Source organism: Pleuronectes platessa, chromosome 5, assembly GCF_947347685.1.
Source record: "Pleuronectes platessa chromosome 5, fPlePla1.1, whole genome shotgun sequence".
NCBI lineage: Eukaryota > Metazoa > Chordata > Actinopteri > Pleuronectiformes > Pleuronectidae > Pleuronectes > Pleuronectes platessa.
Window position 1 is genome coordinate 6,385,766 of NC_070630.1, and position 21,152 is coordinate 6,406,917.

General features: G+C 45.5%; 1 protein-coding gene across 1 annotated transcript in view; it reads left to right on the plus strand.

The window, feature by feature from the left end:
- The window catches only part of robo2 (roundabout, axon guidance receptor, homolog 2 (Drosophila)), a 154,718-nt gene that overhangs the window by 129,080 nt on the left and 4,486 nt on the right, over window positions 1-21,152 (plus strand). The window contains exons 19-26 of the mRNA XM_053423405.1: window positions 3,197-3,239; window positions 7,119-7,246; window positions 8,108-8,380; window positions 9,329-9,454; window positions 13,511-13,670; window positions 15,257-15,520; window positions 16,506-16,726; window positions 20,554-20,736. Coding sequence (XP_053279380.1) covers window positions 3,197-3,239; window positions 7,119-7,246; window positions 8,108-8,380; window positions 9,329-9,454; window positions 13,511-13,670; window positions 15,257-15,520; window positions 16,506-16,726; window positions 20,554-20,736 — 1,398 coding nt within the window. The remainder of the gene's footprint in view (window positions 1-3,196; window positions 3,240-7,118; window positions 7,247-8,107; window positions 8,381-9,328; window positions 9,455-13,510; window positions 13,671-15,256; window positions 15,521-16,505; window positions 16,727-20,553; window positions 20,737-21,152) is intronic.

Genomic DNA, 21,152 nt, shown 5'->3' on the forward strand with positions numbered 1-21,152 from the left:
AGCAGAAAAATGGCAATGAACTGACGCATTTATGTTGTGTGTGTAAATATCTGTGCAGCATAATATTCTTACATTAGTTCTTCTCTCATTAACAAGCAGAACTTCCATAGAAGCACACTTTTATGTCTCTATTTTAGTTATTAACAATTAATGAGTGTGTCCAGAGTTTGCCTGGTTAATTTGTTTTTATCATTTCTGTTTGTTACATGTGTGTTTTCTTTGGTTTGTGCCACCGTCTCCACACCTCTTTATTCTCTGAGCTGGCTGCTTCCCTTGCCTGACGCTCTGCACACGGGGAGACAATGTGGTCTTCCACTGTCTGACACCACCCCCCCCCACCCACCCCGGGGCCTCTCCACTTGGCCCCGGCCCCGGTGTGCAGACAACCCCCTAAAGCTCTGCTTATCTCTGCAGGCTTTTAACGCACAACTTCTCTGTCTTCTTGTTTTGCAGTTCAGTCCTTCACCTTCACCCCTGCAGGTACTGTTCATTTGTCCCGTCTCCTCACCCCACCTCAACGCAGATCCTTTTCCCCCCCCCCGCTTCATAGTACATGTGCTTGGATTGTCAGACTGATGGTCATGAACAAATCCAAACCATATACTAATGAAGGACATTTTAAACCCGGCAGAGAAACAAATTAAAAAAAATCAAATGAATCCGAATTTGTTATTGGCCATGACCAAACCTCAATTCTTATCCCCGCCCAACCTTTTCCGCCTGATTTACATGTTGTGTTGTATTTGTGTGTATGTTTGCTTATGAATGAAGGGTCATCCTGTCTAGTGCATCTTCCTTTTCTTTCCCCTCTAGAATCATCAAATCATTGTGTCTCTAACAGATCTATCTCCGTAGGTGTCATTTATGCGCTTCGGTGGTCCATTTGATTGTTTCCCTTCTGTTTAGTTGTGATCTTGTGACAAAGGAATGTCACCTACTACTTAACGTAATGGCAAAGAACAGCCACTCTGAACGATGTCCTGTCACCGGCTGCTCTAAGCTTATTGAAGAAGCACCCACAATGCAGTCTGTGGATAGAGTGGATGGAGTCAATAGCTCCCAATCAAAGATAAAGTGTTTTCAAGTGCTTTGAGTTTAAGAAAATACAAGACATGGAGGATTAAATTCAAATGATTCCTTTGTTCTGTATAATATCAGTGGAGCTGCAGTACACAGGTTTACGGGTCAGCTTTAATTATTATCTCTGGACTTTTCAACCATCACGAACTAATGACATGTTTGTTGAAGTTTGTGATGTTATGTAGTCCCCATGGAAATGATTCCAGCCTTTTCAACACTATAACAACAGATATTTGAACATTAAAATGTGAGATAAACTTCATGTTAACTCTCTAAAGTATAAGAGATAAAACAGTTTATTGAGGTGATATTCAGAACCTGAGCCACAGCACGGCCGAGGAGTCCCACAGTGCTGCTCTTCTCTATATTGACAATTAGTTGATATATCGAGAGTGTCCTGGTTCAGCCTCCTGTCAGTGCCGGAGAGGTAAATCACGACACTGTTGTGGCGCGCGGCCAGCAGGAAAGAGATTTGATGGAATTTTTATACGCTGATTATGTTCACCCCCCCCTTAATGCTTATTAAAGGGGATTAATCTGTATTCATGTTGGAGAAAGTGCTTATCTGGAAGACAGAGGCGAGAAGCACAGCTGTGCCGCCATGTCACTCCGGCTAACATGAAAAGTATTCCACAGCAGCCTAGAAATGTGCCTGAGCGCAGATAGGGACTTCAGAGGGCCTCCCCCCCCCCCGCTGCTGAGTCTCCCCTCGCCGCCACCTCCTCCTCCTGTCAGTCCTCTCTGAGGCGAGGGAAAGAATTCTCCAACGCAAGTTTGTTGGTGGTGGAACAAAGGCGAATGGCTTTAGCTACGACTAAATAAAGAAAAACCCAAGTCTGCCTCAAGCTGTCAAAGCTGTGTTGCATTCACACAAACTTGCAGTGTTTGTTTTATCTGAGTAGAACTATTGTTGGCAGTAAGCAGTTAAATTCCAGTTACTTGTGTGCAGTTGCTTAAATCTGAATGCAGTAAATAAACCCCCTAAACTGTTGTGATATGCTTGCTAGACAAATTTAGAATTGTGTTTTCCTTGCTTAGAACTCAGAGGAAATTGGATCAAATAGGCCTAGGTCGTGTTGATGATGCATTAAAATGTCATGTTAGCAGCCTCTGTAATCTATGGGGGGAGTTTCCTCTCCCTGTCATCCGCTTTACAGCGTCACCCACAGAAAAGCCCCCCCCCCCTCTCTCTCTCTCTCTCACTCGCCTCTGCCCGGGCTTGTTGTGGAATCAACCTGAATGAAACAGAAAAGGGAGGAGGAATGCCGCCTCCTCCCTTTAATCTCCATCTGTGGAGCACATGAGCCAAATTACTAACAGCTCTCCTTCTCGCTCTTGAGTAAACCAGCTCCCCCCCCCCCTCATCGGTATGAGGTGGTTTCCAAAACTCTTGCCGCTCCTCCGTGTTCCCTGTGATCCATTGAAGTTCTTAACACGCTCAGAACTCTCGGTGCTGCTTTGTCATCATGTTTGTCGAGCGGAGATGAAATGGATTTCTTTCAAAAGCTGGAGTTTCACAAACCGCCGTCAAAGAGGGGCCCTCGTTATCAGTGCATCGCTGTCATGGAGCAGGTCACGTGTTTGGATTCTGGGGAGCCCCTGCAAGCTGGAGCATCGGCAACTCAGCTATCACACTTCCAGATAGAAAATCCAACGTGATTAATGAGCCCTCTGCCTTTTCTAATCATTTTTTTGGCTGAGAATTTAATCTCAAATCTGATAATAACTCAGCAGCAAAACAGGAAAGATGAAATGAGTTTTCCCTCTCATCAGGCGTCTTGTCCTTGAGGAGCACATGACGTCTCCGCTTAATGCAAAGCAATATGCAGTCTTCATCTTTGCACTTTCTTTTTTTTTTAATTTTCATGAAAGGCATTGGATGCAGAGGGACATCCGCAAGTATTATCCATCCAGCTGTGTTAGAAAAGTGAGCAGATGAATACATAGCTGCTGAAACATGGAGGGAAACAGGACATAACTCAAAGTGCAATGTGTCTTACTTATGGAAATAAATCCTGCTTCTTTCTTATAAATACTAGAAATATTAAATATCTGGTGTTGTCTTCTTTCCCCCCTCCGTCTTCTCCCTCTCTCTTTCTCTCCGTCCTGTCATCAGTGACCTTCCAGAGAGTCGATGGCGGCCTGATGAGCAACGGAAGGTGAGTGTCCATCCAGAAACAAAAACCACAACACCAAACCAGACCATCAATATTTGAGCAAAAAAACAGATCTTCCCATCATTACCATCTTCACATGCCTTTACGCACTTCCTCCACAGTCATGCATCACGTCCTCCGCGAGCTGCTCTTGATTCTAACGCTGATAAACGACTGATAGATTGATAGATAACCGATACCTGTTTGTGCGCCGACCACGCAAATCTACGTTTCTACCACATCTCCATCTGTGCATCGACGGATGAACTCGTAAATCTCCCCCGCGGAATTAACAGAAACAATTTAAGCAGAGAGTGTTTTTATTTTGTCATTTATCTTCGGCTGCCCGGCTGCAGGCGGCCCAGAAGCCCTCTGGAGTGATAAATTTGCCTGTCACCTCGCGTGGGCGGCTGGGATCTGAGCACATGTAATAATGTAAAAATAATTACCCAGGGGAGAGGTGCGTGTGCAGGTACCCCGCTTGCACCCCCGTATAGCCTGCTCCATCTCAGTGTGTGTTAGTGAGAGAGAGAGAGAGAGAGGGGGGGGGGCTTCGGAGAACAGGGCACATCTCAATGACACCAGTTACTGAGCCTTTGTGGGTATGCAGGAGACTCCCTTGAGAATCTGGTGCTTCCGCCTATCTACTGCTTATCACACCTGACTGGGTAAAACCTGCTGGATTCAAACCCTCGACGAGACACCGCTGACTAAATCTGACCCCCGCGTGTCTCTGGGCTTCTGGGAATTTCTGGCTGCGGTATTCATGCTTTTTGTTTTGAACCCCCTTTTACTCCGTGCATATGACTCGATGCCACAATGGACAATTTTGCCTGTATTGTTCTGGGAGCTGCCAGCGAGCTCTCAATGAATTAGCCACGCCACTCGTCGTTGCCTTTTTTTTCTCATCTACGTTCTGCTGCAGTGTTTTTTTCCTCCAATTTTCCACATAAGTGCTCCTGATTCTTAGGCCAGCGAATAGGATTTGAAATGTCTGTATTTGCGCTGCTCTGTATTTGTCATATCTTTAGTCGGCAGCAGCGACTGGAATAGGATGCAGTCTGGAGCCTCTGATCCGTTAGTCACTCTAGTGCCATCCAATCCCAGATGTGGCAACTTCCCCATCTGCCCCGCGAGTGAAAATATGTAGCACGGCGTCAGAGGCAAAATGTGTTCATTTGTTACATGAAATGTTCATTGCATTAATTAGACAATAGCAAATGAAGCTGCGTCTGTTTTCCAGTTTCTCATTGGCTCTTGCCAAATTGCCCTGACTGAACAATTACACTTAATCGATCACAAAATAAATGATTCATGGAAGATGAATAGGCTGCAGATCGGTGGGTCAGGACCATTTGATTTTGGCTGCTCAATTGAAATTGATAAAAGCCGATATGGGCTCATTCGTTATCCCCCTGCCAATAGGGAGATGGTAATTACGAGGTAGTAATAACTTCCTGTCTCGGCGCTGATCAATATTTTAGCAAAGCACATTCACTCCTGTAGGCAGAGGGAACAGGTTTCACTGACACTGGGGCTATGGAGATTTCCTTTACCATCCGGGCTCCGAATGCTAAACGACAGCACGTTGCCTGAGAGTTCATCTAGAAAACTAATCCGGGTTTCTCATTGCTTTTAGTGCTAGCTAATGTCTAGACTTTTAATCCAAGTTCCATTCACTAGTCCGTGGGACCATAAACACCTGATTTATGAAGTTGCTTTGGAATTAATGCCTCTCACTTGGCTTATTTATGGGAAGCTCAGTGTCGGGGTCTGAGGCTGTATTTATGGTTTCCAACCCATCACACGGATCTGAAACGTCTAAGAGCAAGCGCTCCAAATCAAATTTTATCTGCCAAGGTTGCTATCCATCCAAGCTAGGTGTCAACTTTTCATTAGACATACGACCCAGTGTCCACCTCCCGCCCGTTCCCCATTCCAGCACCATCTCCCCCCCCCACACACACACACACATATAACAAATATCCCCAGAAGGAATCAGTCTTATTCTAATTATCCCTTAACAGGAGTTCTGCTGTGTGATGAATGCAAGGACGATGCAGCCATTTCCACTGTCAGCTCCTTGTCTTTCAAATGGTCTTTCTGTAGCGGGGCTGGGGGGAGGACTTGCTGGAGCACACAGGGGCAAGTGAGAGCGGCGGTAAGACAAGGTCACGGTCTTTTATTTTAGACCGTGTAGGTTTGTGGTGCAGCCTTGCTGGAGTCTGCTAGAGAGACAGTGTCCTCTCCTTTTTGATCTGCTTTTGGGCTGACAGATGCTGAGCACACAGGAGTGGTGCAGGAGGGATAAAAGGGGTTAGGGAAGGATGGTATGGCGAGAGAGGGACAGAGAGAGAGAGAATGATGGCAGTTTGGAAACATTGCAGCCAGAAACAGAGGGAGAAGGACGGGGAGAGATGTATTACCCTATAAAAGTGCATGTGTCTGATGCACAGCCATCAATTTGAATGACTTGTCTCCCCCGAGGGCCTGTTTTGGCATTCAGGAGCCACAGCGAGGGTTCTTAGCTTGCCAGGGCTGCAGTTCATTTGGACTCCCCACCCCCCTGCTGCAGAAGCTCTTCTCATTTAGAACCTGTGGCTGAGGGAGAAGCCGACTGCAGCGCGCCCATTACCTGCCCTTGTCCTCGGGGCTTGACTCTGTCCCAGTCCCTCGGAGCCAACACGTCACCCCGGTGGAGCTGAGACGAAAAGCCCCATCAGGCAGCCAGACTGCTAACTACTGTGTTACACACCATCTCTCAGAATGCACCAGACTGTCTGTAGTCTGGTACACGCAGCACTGCCGGGCACTGACAGCGGGGTGTGCTGTGTATATCTGAGAAGGCAGTTCCATCCGCTTCACTGCACATGCTGCTTGTCTGACCGGTGCAGGGTTTAATTTATCTGAGAAAAATGTCCTTGGGCCTTTTGTCTGTTTCTATCCTTCCTCCGCTTCGTAAACTAGTGGTTATACATATTTTAATTGGTTTCAATGCTAGGTAATTCAGAGTATGATTCATCAATTGAACATAAACAACCGCATTTAACTCAACTCCATCTGTATTTCCCGTGGTAACGAGGCTCAGACGTGATTGTACAGTAAAGTGGCCCTAATGGCCTCCCAGCAGTCACCCATGACAGGTTAAAGTCTTAATGGCTGCTTTTTATGGTCCTCGCCCCCTCAGGAGGGACGCAACACCTGTTCAATGGAGCTGCCCATCACCCATATGCAGGCGTCCCACAAGTGGGTCGGGGCATCACGGTGGGGCGACGGCTGAGGTTTGACGTCTCATCAAATAAGATTGAGACTGTCTGGACATCACCACAAGGGGTTGATGGGAAAACGCAGCAGAATGCCCGAGATATTAACGAATGAGGGAACGTATGCATGTGGGTGTGGGCGTGCATTGCTGCACATGTGTGGATGTATGCATTAGTGTCTCCACGGTGTGCTTTTGCATTAATAACTCAGGGAATGTGACAAAGACACAGCAGGAGAAACAGGAGAGATAAAGGGCCGTGTGTGCCTGAAGGAATTCCAACTCTGTGTAAAAGAACTGTATCTGTACAGTTCTCACCCGTATCTCAGATGTGTTTCATTAGCTTCAGAGGCTTATAGCGAGCTTATCTCACACAAACACACATTCCACTGCACAACCAACATTTAAACATATGTTTGGTATTTCTTTTGTCTTCATTTTGCCTCTCTGCTGATTGCTGTCATGTTTTTCATCTTTAATTTCTAAATCCGGAAACATAAACCCAAATTCAACCATGCGTAATAAGGAATAAGGGATGTTGTTAGTGCAATAGACTCTGATAGCGATGTCATTTCACAGGCTGTGTTTAATCCTGTGTTTTATCTTGTGTTTCTGCTCAGCCGGCCGGGACTGTTGTCTGCCGGTGACCCCGGATACCCCTGGTTAGCGGACTCCTGGCCAGCCACCAGCCTGCCTGTCAACAGCGGCTCTGGGGGACCCAATGACCTGAGTAACTTTGGGCGAGGAGGTAAGTGCCCTGCTGCCGTCCCCGGCGGTTTGTGAAAGGACTGACAGAGATAAAAGATGACGACCTGCTTTCCTTTCTGTTCTGCCACCAGCTCCTGTTGTTCATCATGTACATATATGCATGCGAGATGAATACATCGAGTATAAGCGTATCGCATGCATGTTTGGATATACATTTATATATCACATAGGGGGACAGCTAGAGCGTTAACATTGGGGGCCTCCACTGACACCAGGCTGAGTAATGGCAAATAGTCCGGCTCGGTGTAGCAGCCCATACCTCAGAGCAAGAGAATGCGAGGGGAGAGACAGGAAGAGGAGCAGGGGGTGGATGGGTGTTTGAAAGGATGGTGTGGGGCAGCCAGTCGTGAAGGACAGGCGCAGCTTGACTGGCGCAGATGCGGACACTTCCGCCATGGCTCTACATCATCTCCCCTTCACTGGGCATGCAAACCAGGCACTACAGAGAGAGTCTGCTCGCTCTCTCTCTCTCCCTCCCTCTGTCGTCGCACACACACATGCAAAGCGGCAGCATTGTCCCTGATGTATATGAACAGAGAAGGGAGGGGAGTGAGATATCCACACGTGTGGAGGGGAACAGAGCTCCGTGAAATACGTAAATAATGGGGATGTTTTCTTTCAATGAGATTGAGCTGTTAAGTGCTGTTTCTGAAAGATGTCCGTGGACCTGAAAGCTCCAGGACGCAGACTGTAATTTCATAAGAGTCAAGGAGATCCACTTGTATAGTCCTGTTCTCTCTATCTGCCATAAAAACAAAAAGCTTTTGATTAAGTACTGCCGGCATGAAGGTGAAGTGAGGTGGCAGCTTTCTTATTTCCCCCCCTTCCTTTGTCTTTGCAGATATCCCCAATGGTCAAGGGGATAAGTCGGGCACCATGCTCTCTGATGGAGCCATCTACAGCAGCATAGACTTCACCACCAAAGCCAACTACAACAGCGCCGGCCAAACGTCCCAGGCCACGCCCTATGCCACCTCTCAGATTCTCCACACCAGCAGCATCCACGAGCTGGCTGTGGACCTGCCCGAGGCCCAGTGGAAGGCCTCGCTCCAGGCCAAGCAGGAGATGGCCAACCTGGGCTACTCCCTGCCCGACAAGAACTCCTGCAACAACAGTAAGTTGTCCTGAGAGCGCGAGCGTGCCAGTGTGAGGTTTTTTGGGGACATTGGTTCCCTCGTGTGTGGGAGGTTTAGCAAGTTTTTTACGATTGTGTGTCAGCCATAGTGTCGCTATTGTCGTCCAGTGACATCAACAACAAAGTCGTTTAACCACGTTCTCACACTTCAAAGTTTACAGTTGAAAAAAACATGGTCATTTGGTATTTCAACTTTTCCACCCTAAAGACTCTGAAGCCTTTTTAAACCCGGCTGCGGTGGTGGGAGGTTTCCTTAAAAAGACTGGTTTCTCCTCCAGCAGACATCAACTTGGTCACTCTCCAAGGTTGAATAAACATATTTTGAGGGAGAAGTACAGTTTAGTCATCCATCCCTTTTTTCCTGCTGGGTTTTCACGATATATCACCGCTCCTCCCTGGGTTTCAGAGTGATTGCCAATCTGTTTTAACTTTGAGTCATATTTTGGAAAAGGATCCAAATTAATTTACCGTGGTTTAATTATGGGACTTTTAATGCAGACTGGAGTTTCACACTTGAGGTGTGATGAGCATTCCTTCACTGTATTCTAATACATATTTATGATCACATTTTCTCAAAGTCTAAAATTGATTATTTATGTTTTTTACATTGCAAATGAAACGGATCTTTAGAAACTAATTGTCTAAATCTTCCTGGCATCATTTTAAGAAATAATAATTATCATATATTGAATTAAAATCTCTATTTATAAAAAAAATTAGATCAATATCAAATCATGTATGTCCAGCCAATGTTTAGTCTGTTGCCTTCAAATCCCACGTAATGTTGAATCAATCCAGCCTGTTAAATGTGTGACTCCTGATTATATCCTGCTTGCTTGATGCTCTAACTGCATGTTTGCATGTGCTTGTGCTAAGAGCCAATCACCTGACGCCACTGTGGTTTTTGCCCTTTAACCCCCACTGTAGCCCTCCTTTTCATTCCTGACTACCGATTGGCCGATGGATTGTCTAATAGAATACCCCACAACCAATCACAAGATTTCAGCACCACCAGCTCTCACAACAGCTCAGAGCGAAGCGGCAGTCTCTCAGGTGGGTTTGAGTCAAAGTGAACTGGGAAACTCTCTGGGGCTCTGCCGCTTGACGTTATGATTGACAGGTGTCTTAATTGCTTCATCGATCTGTTATCTGCATGTTCAAACCTGACATCTAAGATTTCTTTCTTCACCTCGTCCCTTTCCTTCACCAGAGATGCTTTTCTCACTCAGCTGCCCCTGCTCACAGTGCAATACATCTGAATGCTATGTGGTTATTATTTTAACTAATATAGGGTATGAGTTACTGGAGCATAAAGAAGCAGGACATTTAAATAAGAGAGAGTAGAACACTGCTACGAGCTCCAGACAGAATATTGCTGCAAGTGCTAATCCTGGGTTCCTGCCATCACTGCTGCTCTTTGTTAAGGCTTTGTCTCTCACTGTGCGGCTGAGAAGACAGGAATTGGGGCAGAGGGAGTCTTTCAGACAGAGTGGACTCTATACACACACACACGCCATTAGAGATGCTTGGCTGGGTAAAGTGGCAAAAATACCTCCCTTTTCCCCTCTTCTACTAATGGTCACCGACTACACTAAAACCTATGTTCAGAGAATTACAATGTCATTTATAGGACAAGGCAGCCCTCTGCCTGCCTCCCCTCTCCTCTCCTTTTATCTAGTTACAAGCCACTGCCTTAACTGGTCTCTAATTCAGTGCTCCAGCACACAGTCGACTGGAGAGAAGGATGTGAAGTGGCCTCACAGGCAGATCCTTCCCATAAGGGAAATCTCTAACTGGGTTTAACACATCCTGTATTTTGATTTCATGGATTGAAAAGAAACGTGGAAAAAACTAACGTGCTTTAAAATAACTCTAGTTAAGAAGCAGAAAGAGTTTCCTGGTTATTGTCAATACATAAATATGAACGTGGGATTAATCTTGCTTCCAGGAGTGGATGTTCTCAGTTTTCTTAAAGATTTATCTTAGGTTTATTCATTTTCACTTATACTCAGACATGGTCTCCTATAGTTGAATGTATATTGTATAACATACAGGCGTCTACAACCTCATAACTTCTTTTAGGGAATTACTCAGCCAGTGATGGTAAGACCTCTCCTGTTGAGGGGGGGGGGGGCTGGAGCCGATCCAAGCTTACACTAGGTAAAAGGTAGCCCAGAGTGAAATAATAATTCAAAAATGTATTAACAACGCTATAAAAGTGAATGGATTAACATAGGCTATGATATTCTTCCCTATAAAGAATAAGGGATGAGTATCAAACTGAGTTTCCGACTGTATATCTTCTATATAATACAGAGCGTGTTATATACGGTGATGGAAATTCGAATCAGCACGAGCTGGGCTTTGATTCAGACCTCAGCCAAAGTAAGTTCACCATTTGAAAGGGGGGGGGGGGGGGGGGGGAGTAGAAGTTGCAGTGCCTTGCGCTCCCTCCGAGGAGATGGAGAGAATAATGAATGTCAGGTCTGAAGGAGGGGAGCGGGATGAAAAGGAACTGAAATAGAGCGGCTTTTATAGCAGCGTGGCTCTCCACTGGGGGCATGAAGCTGCTCATTAAAAAGCTTTCATAGTGTAAGGGAAAGATGTAGCTGCTGTTTTCTCTGTTTTTTCTGTGTCTGTTCGAGACCCCGAAGACTCCCCGTTCCCCCCCCGCTCTCACTGATCTGTCTGTGAGGCTGCAAAGTCCACCATCGTGTGTTGAAGTCCGTGGTTTGTGTGTGTGTGAACTGTCCTGCACCTCCTGTGTGTGTTGCGTCTCACCTCATCGTGTAACTTCTTTTTTAATTGAGATGATAGATGACTTTCAGTTGATTCGTCCTCTTTTAAATACAAATGATTCCCCCACCCGCAAGTTACTGGCTGCATATTCCCAGTCTCTGCTCTGTGGCTTCCCCCTCAGCACTGACGCACCCAATGAAAACAAAGCAAGCTCAAGGCTCTGCAGCCCTACAGTTATAGGCTGGGGCCGCCCAAACCTTGGGTATAAATACCCAAAGCTGAATCTATATTTAGTGCGAGTTCCCCTTTGAAGAGAGGCCCAGTTTTGTCACAGGGGATGGCTTCACTGTGTAACTCCTGTATAGCTCCTAGCCACAGCCTCGCTCTCTCTCTCTGTATTTTTCATATTTGGGGTGAGCTGTTATAATTCCAGTGCCAGTCCATCCTTCCCTAGAAGAGGCTCATTTACAATATTGATGGCCGGTCTTGTGTGGAGAGACTAAGGATGATTGAACAATCGCGTCAGCTCCCCATTTATTGGGAAAAGTCAAGCGTCGCCCAGAGGTACAATTAGGAAACCCAATTACTTTCAGACTATACCTACACTGGTGCCGCCTGCCTTGGGCTTACAGTTGTTTCTTTTATCACTTCCATTCTTTATTAATCTCATTCCGACCCCTGCCTGAGATCTCCCTCCCTCCTCCGTGCTCATCTTAGAAGTACTTTTGTTCTTCTTGCTGGGAATAGATTTTTCTAAATGTAATATGATGAGAATTATCTGAACTTGAAACACACAGCGTTCATGACTTCTCTGCCATCTGGCCCCCGTGAAAAAAATCAATGGACATGTACCTCATTGCTTCTGTAAGTTTCTTTTGATGACAGTCATGCACTTGTTTTGTGTGCTACTGTGCCTCAGTCAAATCCGTTTATCAAATTACATCTCAGTGCATCATGTTACATCGCACAAGATGCAATATTGGCAGCGTTTTCTGTGGCGCTGGGGGAAGTGATTACAGGCCTTTGGCAGGGAAGCCTAACCAGCAGATGACAGATACAAATGTGTTCAGCAGAGTTTCCCAATGATGGCTTTCACTCGTCTGTGTGGCCGCTGACGTCAGCCTGAGGTATTTTCTGGATTGAGATGTGAGGTGTTTCAGCCACAAATGTCTATATATATATATATATATATATGCAACACTATGTATCCTTACTTTACCCATATGCCCAGAGTAAGAACGACATAATGCATATATAGAAAAAAATAATTATAACTTTCCGCTCAGAATGATTTGTGTGGTACAGGGTTTCCGACCTCTGAAATAATGTACTAGTCCAGTGTTTAACCTTAATGTGCAAATCCAACAATTTTATGGATGGTAACAGTTGGCTGCTGTTACATCTACTTACGATTCTCAGTAAAATCTTAAATGTACTATATATAAAATAAGAGATATTGCTTTTTCCCCCGTATATTCTTTTCATGATAAATAAATTGCCAAATAGATAAGAACAAAGGACACTGAGGCTCTAGAATGTTGTTAAAGTTACTGTTAATATGCTTTAAAATCTAAATCGAGTTTGAGTTTGTTTTGCTCCGGTGTGTCTTCCGGAAATTACAAATACTATATATTCCTCTTAAGTTGAAAAACGGATTACGGCTTCAAGCCAAATGTGTTTTAAAGAGGAAAAAAAAGGTTTCCTCCACGGTGACCAAATCGTATAAAACCCAGTATTGACCTGGCTGGCAGATTTATAAAGACGGATGTGACAGGGGAGAATCGGATGTTGGAGGGATATGAGTGGAAATGGATGGGGTTAGCAGCGCTCCGGTGTAATAAAAGAAATGAAAGTAGTAATAGACTCTCAGTGAATTCCATTAGGGACACACTGACACTACACAAGCCATTCATTATGATGATGCTGTGAAGTGAGATATTTCATTGTGGAGCCCAAAGCCCGCTGTGAAAAGGGGACACTGAGGAATGGGTGGAGCACAAAGGTCCGCCTCAACTGCGTTTACTGCAGCTCTCTCCTGTTTCTATGGAGATTTGAGGCTTTTCAGCCGATCAATCAATAGAGGCACGCTTTCCATCAGGAAACCTTGAACTTCTCTGTGGAAGCACTGTGACAGGCCAGGAGCCCATTGAATCCCTGGGTTTGGAAATTGTGTGTGACTTCCTAAGAGTATGTTGAAATTGAGTCCAAATGGAGCCGTAAGTAAGGTGTTGGGACTAAATTGAGTTTCTTTAGAATATACATTTACAGATCTAGTGTTTTTTCGTTGTTTTTTGAACCTACTGTTATATTCAGCTTGTACAATTTATTTTTCAACGACTGTTTCTCTCAAATGCATCCTTTCCTTTGTAGGCGGTAAGGGAGGAAAGAAGAAGAAAACCAAGGCTGGCTCCAAACCCACGAAAGCCAATGGCTCGAGCTGGGCCAACGTTCCCCTGCCCCCTCCCCCTATCCACCCGCTTCCTGGCACCGAGATGGACCATTATCCCAATGAGCACCATGAGGGAGGAGGGTAGGTCTACTAGTGATGAGGACTTATACGCATCTGAACAGATAAATGTGATTTAATACAAGTGACTGATGATATATACGTTTTATTTATTCATCACGATCAGATATTGAAACCTGGGACATTGCAAAGCCTGACATTAAATGAAGGGGCCGTGTTAAATGTTTTTATTATTATCAATATAAATTATTTTATAGCCATTTTGCATATTTTGTTTTCAGATAAACTTGTACATAAACTAATGAGTGCAGATGAGAAGGGAGAACATAACATGAAGCAGTAACGACTAGATTTCTGCACCGTTATTGTGCGTTTCCTCTGAGGACACGGAGAATGTAGTGTTTTTCTCTCTGGAATGAAAAAGACAATGCACAACACTACACTTTGTTGTGTGTAATAACAGGGTTCAGCTCTGTTTTCTCTGCTGCTAATTACTGTAGTATCGTACATCTGGAGAAGAGGCGAAGGATCAACGTGTTTGTTTGTGTGTTTGTGTGCAGCCACGTACACACAAACACATCCTCACTTACACACTCGTTCGCAGGAAAACTCCTATACAGATGGCTGCAGATCCGACTATTTGCTAATCCTGTGCTCAGTCTATGGGATGACTTCCTGACTGGAAAACAAATGAAAAAAAAAAGCCATGTTAGAGCCGGGTCCTGCTGCTGCGAGTGTGTAGACACACAGATGGTTTCAGATAAGTCTATCTGCTGAATTCCACAATTGCAGTTGTATTGTTTCATAGAGGGAAAAGTGTCAGACAGACAGAGAGGAGGAAAATAGACAGTAATCTATCAGATTGCGTATATACATGTTTGAATGTGCTTCCTTACTTTGTCTACTATACGACTATTTACATGACTTTTTCAAGAACAACCAAGATCCCACCAGTAACAGGGATAAAGTAGCAGCAGCTTATTCAAGTGTCTTCATGTGTCTTTGGTCCAGCAGCTACCGTGTCCTCTTCCGTCCCATTTCCAATCTGGGAGAGTCATCTGCTTTAATAGTCTATCTGGCAAATGAAGAGTCCAGTGCACTGTAAATCTGCGGCTGCTCTTAATGGCACCAGATTAAAACAGTTAATGTCCTCGGGAGTGTGCGGTGACAAATTATTTTAATGAACATTTTCTTTATGGCCAGTATTATCTCAGCATGTATAAGCACGGCTATGAGGAAGTGAAGCCTGATTAGCTCTGCGATCCCACTCAGGACACTCGTATAACAAGTTCTTGAAAAGGTCGGACAAGGTCACAAAGATCTGTTAATGTGTAAAAATCCCTCTTAAAATATTAATGTTTCCATGTCCATTATTTTTTTATTTCCAAGTTCCTTCAGTTACATTTGGAGAACTTGATAATATCACAAATCGTATTTTAACTAAAACCGCCTGTAGGTCTCACATCACTTAGAAACTTGCTTCCCTTCACTGGTCAAGACTTATTTTAAGATTATTTTATTAACTTTCAAAGCTCAGCATGGGCTTTATAAAATATTTGTATAAAGATGATGGATCAAGCTGATTACTCACACAATTTCACACATCGCCTGTGAGAATGTGTGCAGTAAACATCTCTTCTCACCCCCAGGTACGAGAGTGACGGTTGGGGCCCCCCCATGCCCGTGCAGACCTATCTCCATCAGGGCCTGGAGGACGAGCTGGAGGAGGAGGAGGAGAGGGTCCCCACCCCACCCATCCGAGGAGTCGCCTCCTCCCCGGCTGCGGTGTCCTTCGGGCAGCAGTCCACGGCCACGCTCACCCCTTCTCCCCGGGACGAGATGCAGCCCATGCTCCAGGCCCATCTGGACGAGCTGACCAGAGTTTACCAACTGGACATGGCAAAGCAGTCATGGTAAAGACAGTGATGTTAGAAGAAGGTGGACCCGATTGTATCCATCTATCAATCTATCTGCCTCCATATTTATCTGTGCATCCATCCATCAGTCCCTCTGCTTTGAAGGATTTATTCTCACAGTTGATAATAAATGCAGTGCTGTCATTTTAAAATGCTTACTGTACATTCTGCCCTGTGTGTATTGCTGCCTGGATTTATTCAGGCCCTGCAGTATGTCAGCTGTGTGTCAGCTGTGTGTGCAGTGGAGATATAAACCCATTTATCGTACCATTTTAATGGGCCCGTGCTACCACTTAGGCGGCTGCTGTATTTTACTCACCCTAAGAGAAACAATTTCCCACCCAGTTGTTTACTCCTCCCACACCTATACAGCGAATTTCCATGTTTGTGGCGCTCATGCAAGTCAGATGAAGACAATTCTTCATTCTGTCGGCACCGCAGCATCCACCGAATTATGGGATTCATTCATAACAGTGAAGCAGTCCTGCTGGTGGCGGCGGTGCTGGTGGTGGTGGTGGGGGTTTGTCAGGAAGGGTTGTCATGTTACCCAGTAATGACTATGTTGGTTAGAGAGCATCTCTGACAACACCAGAGGGCCGGTAATTACAACCAATTCCCACTGCAGACTGCGCCAAAGACGCGGCACTCTCCGAACAAACGTGGCTGTCAGTGGAGTCGGCCGCCGCTAGAGGTGACTGCCATGTGTCGACAGGCCCGGGGCGCGTGTCTTTGTGCCATCAACAGCAGCAATTAACAGGTCATTGTGTTAGCGTGTTCGCGGCACTGAGGAAGAAGTGGAATTTGGTAGATTTATTCAGCACTTCATGTGTGACAGCCGTCTCTAAAATGAGCTCCACATGGCCTCGTACACCCTCCTTTATATAACTCACCTTCACATCTACTGAATAATCCCTGTATTCTCTATATGCCACTCCCCTGCACATGCCTTGATGTGTACTGAGTTCTCTCTTCCTCTTTCCAGGCACATGCAGAGCAGCTCCCTTCCTCCTCAGGCTCCCGCTCCTCCAGTGGGCTACGTGTCGAGCACAATGCTTTCCGACCAGGAGACCGACATGCCGGATGAGGAGGAGGAGGAGGAGGAAGAGGAGGAGGAGGAGGATGAAGGCTACGGAGCCAGGCATCCCCGTGGTATTGAGCACACACCGGGCTCGAGCATGGACAACCTGGACAGCTCTTTAACAGGTAAGGTGTACTGGAGAATTAATTGTGGTTATTGCGATGTGGTTTATTATTATTGTTTATACTTTTTTATCAGTGTTTATTACATTTTGATCAAATATAAATGAATTCTATCACTTTTACTGGGTGTACAGTAAATGGATAGTTGTTCCTGACATGTTTTCCATGAGACTGCTACATATTAATTCCCAAATGCCTACTGAGTGCCCCTCATTCCGTTTTTTAAAGCACTTTTGGTGGACTCTGGAGAATTATAATTATCATTCCACCCAAAAAAATAAATAAAGAAGAGATAAGAAAGTCCATGAATTTTAAACAGGATAGTGAGCGGGAAATTAAGAAGAGGGAGAAGCAAAGCATCAGGAGAGAGCGAGTGTGATTGAACCAGAGGCACCCACATCCTCCTGAGGAGATTTGAAATAAATTCCACGTGCGGCATATAGAGGCCCCATTTCCATTTTTACAACTCACTGAAAAGTTTTACAGCCTTCTGTCGGAGGGGGGGGACACATGAAGGGCACGGCAGCAGCAAAGCCGACTCTCCGTTCTCTCACACTGACCAGGCCACGCTGTCCATCTGTTTACTGGAGGTTAGGGGTGGCTGTAAAAATGTGTGACATGTGCCCGTTGTGTATTTGAGGGACAGGTTGTGATACACAGTACTGTTGAAGTGAGTATCTATCAGCTCTTCCATCAGTGTCTGTGAGGGCTGAGAAATAAAAAATCTATAACGGGGAAATGTATGTGTGGAAAGAAAGTTGGAGTGAGCAGACAGTGAGGCTGGAGGTGGAGGGAGTTGAGAACAGGACGGTTGGCGGTTCTTCTCTCTCATTGGTCCTCCCTGTCAGCAGCAGACCCCAAAAAGTAGTTTTTCTCTGGGATGATGGAGCAGCGGTTTTGGTAGCGCTGACACATTCTACTGCTGATGTATTTAGAGGAATATAAAGCAGCAGCTGGGCCCCAATCTACTGCATCTCTCCGCCACTGTATTACTCTGAAGACAGCACTATTTCCTCTTATCTCCCTGAGAGTCGGCCTCGCACCCCATCGCTTGACAACACAGACACGGTCCCGGCTCCGGGGCAAGCAGCAGGAAGAGAGGGGGGGGGGGGGAACCCAGGGAGATTTATTGCGGCCACCATTTTGAGACTGTACAAATAGGGGAGGGTGGGAGTGAGACTCCTGTCAAGCCCTGCTCGATAGATTTGTCATTGTTTTAATAATATGGAAATAGGTCTGTTTTCATAATGTTCCACCAAAGGCCGGTAAATCAAACATTTTCACCGATGCTCCAGAAAACAGAAGCAGCTTCGTCCTCTGGGGCCATTTTTCATCTCAGATAAGATAAATGTAAATCCCGATGTTGGTGGGTGCTGCACTGTGGCCTGAGTCAGAGATGAAGGGAGCAGGCAGGTGATACCCGGCTCCCTGTGTAGGAGGTGCTGCTCATGTAGAGCTGGGACGTGGTGGCAGGGGAATCTGTTACAGCGACAATGGGCGGAAAGCGGAGCTGTTCTGGGCGATTACTCTCCCATAAAAGCCGTCCCAGGTTTGTGAGGAGCGGGGGTCACGTCTCCTGTCGGCAGGTAGAGACGCCTGCTCATCACAGGGAATGATTCTCCTGCTTAATGACATGCAGAGTAGGGTTTCCGTCCCTATAAATCAGATTTAGTGGCAGGAGGGACCTGAGCTGAGGTTTTTATTGTCCCCCCCCCAACCATCTCCCGTTTACTGGTCTTGCTCTGTCAGTGTGTCGAGCACGTCAGGGACCAGTCTGTGGTTTTTTAGAAAACACGGTTTGGTCCGTTGCTGAGGTTCAGGACAAGATAAAATGACTATCATGGGCTGAACCTAGGTCTGGAGCATCTGGAGAAAAATCCCATTTCTAGGGCAAAAGAAAATTGAATGAATTTTTATCAAATTATAATCCAATGATCAGCGTTTGATGGACTCTCATTCTGAGCATAGAAGTGCTCCAGAGGTTCAGCAGGAGAAAGTGGCAGGTAGCACGACAGAAAAGTCATTCTGTGAAGTGATTTGCTGAGGCGGTGTTCCTTAGCCGAGCCGGAGGAGTTGGAAGCTTCAGTGCTTTGGCTCACACGGCCCATACTTCATTATCTGCTCTATTCTTTGTGGGAGGATTGGACCCAGTGGAATTGCTGTCTTTCTTTCTTTCTCGAAGGAAAAGGAAAAAAAAATCTTAGAAAAGAATTTCAAAGAAAATTGCCAGACAAGATGGAGGGCTCAAGGTAGTTACAGCCCTGGAGTTCAGTTAGCGCAGTACAAATGGATTGGGTAAGGAGCTTTTCAACCTTATGTAAGCTTATATTTTATAGAAGGTTCCAATAATCGGAGAGCATCTCACTGCATTAGGTGTGAAAATCTGTTGCAACTTCAGCTGTTGAAGGTGCAACCGCCTGGAGCCACTTCAAGCGACTGAGTTACCGCCTCTCTGAAACATGCCATTAAAGCGGCAAAGAGATTCACAGATGGAAAATTGGAAAAAAACTCTTTGAAAAGGGACGTCCGAGTGTATCTCAAAAAAGAAACCACAGGTTCCACGTCAGGATTTAAATGTTGTTTTTCCAAGAGGTGGAGTAGAGTCGTCTGAGAGCAGCTGATTGTGTTGTTGTGTTCATTTGAATCCCTGAACCCTGTGAGCCATCCTGGATTAACCAACCCCTTAATATCACACTCACTTTTTAATTAATCCTGCTGCTAACTTTGTGTCCCGATCGCTCTGTCTCAACAACCTTAACCCCCCCCCCCGTTTAACCAGCCTGTTCAATCACATCACTCCTGTGTTCTGTGTGAGGGAGAGATTGAGTGTGTGTGTGTGTGTGTCTGTGTGTGTGTGAGCGGGGCACTTGGGTTCAGGCCACTTCAGCAAAGTCTGCCAAACCAGTCCCACTGAAAGCTGTCACATTAGCCGACTGTTCCGTGTTTTTTGCTTTGCTAAAGTGCCATATTTTTATTGGCAGGCTGATAGTTTTTTATATTTGAAGTGCTGGCCTGGCTTCTTTTTTTTTTCTGTGTTGGTGGAAAAAAAAAAAAATAAATCAGAGCATGAAGAAATAATTACAGTAGCGCATCTATACAAGCCAACGGTCAAACGTTGTACAATATCTATACTTCTCCCTCATGTGAGTTCTGTCAGCTCCATCAAAGAGCTGATCATGTTTGTGTTCTAATAGAAAATTGATTCAATCTTCCATTTCAACCATCTATGAAGTAGCATGTGAGCAGAGGTCTGTGTAACTACAGCAGCTTGTAAGTGACACACCTTTAATGAAGCTTCCAGTCGGTGGTGGCTGTGCATTTCAAACAGCAATAAAACAAACTGCACCAGGTGTTGGATTCAATCCGCTGTTCTGTGAGAAGCTTCATCTGTGTCACCTGAGGCTGTTGTTCAGCTCACACGGCTCCACACAGGTGTGCTCATTGTTCCCTGTAAAGAAAAAAAGAAGAGTCAGTTGTAAACTCTGGTGTGTGTTTATTTACGTTGTGTTGTGGTTGGTTGGTTGTGGGTGTGTGTACATGCGCTATATGTTTTGCATTTGGTTGTAATAGATGATCAAGGGCAGGTTGGACAGAGTGAGTACATAAATCGACCCACCTGCAAGAAAAGAAATGCCCTGCAGCAAATCTGAATTCATTCAAGTCTAGATATTTATCTCATCTCTAACATCTGTAAGATCAATCAGAACTTCCATTCATCTAAATCACAGCACAGGTGTTCGGCAAGATATATAAAATATAAATGATCCACTGATGGAAGCATTCCAATACAAATCAAATCCAGAAAGCCTGTAACCTGTGGTGTTCCCCAGGGTCCATGGTGAATGGGTGGGGCTCAGCCTCGGAGGATGACCGTTATTACTCCAGCCATAGGTCCAGTATGGGCAGTTCATCCGATGGCTCCATCTTTACCCAATGCAGCTTTGCCCAGGCCCTAGTGGTCGCTGCAGACAAGGCAGGCTACCGCCTGGAGGGCACTAGCCTCAGCAAGAGAGGTTGGTGTGGGGGGGGGGCAGCTTCCCACTGCTGGACTGGAACTTCTTCCAGCGGCAGATGATCTGTTCTTTTCTGCTCTAATTGTTCCCCCCTGTCAGACACTGGCTGGTGTTTCCCACATTATGCTGGCTGGTGATTTCCTCTGCTGCTTGTGGACACTGTGCCCAGGTTGTGCATGGGACCTGCTGTTTGTGGCTAGACTGCTGGTATCTCTCTCTCCTTTACCCTAACTCAGCCCATGTGATCTTCTGACTTGGTCTCAGACTTTGTTCTTGCTACTTCCTCAGTGCTTTCTCTTCTAATGAAAACCTTCATCTTTGGTTTCTAAAAAGGGTTTTTGGATCTTGATTAATAAAAACCTTCTCTTTGATGACAGCCTCAGCTCCACTGTGTGTTGGCTCCTTAATGTCTTTAT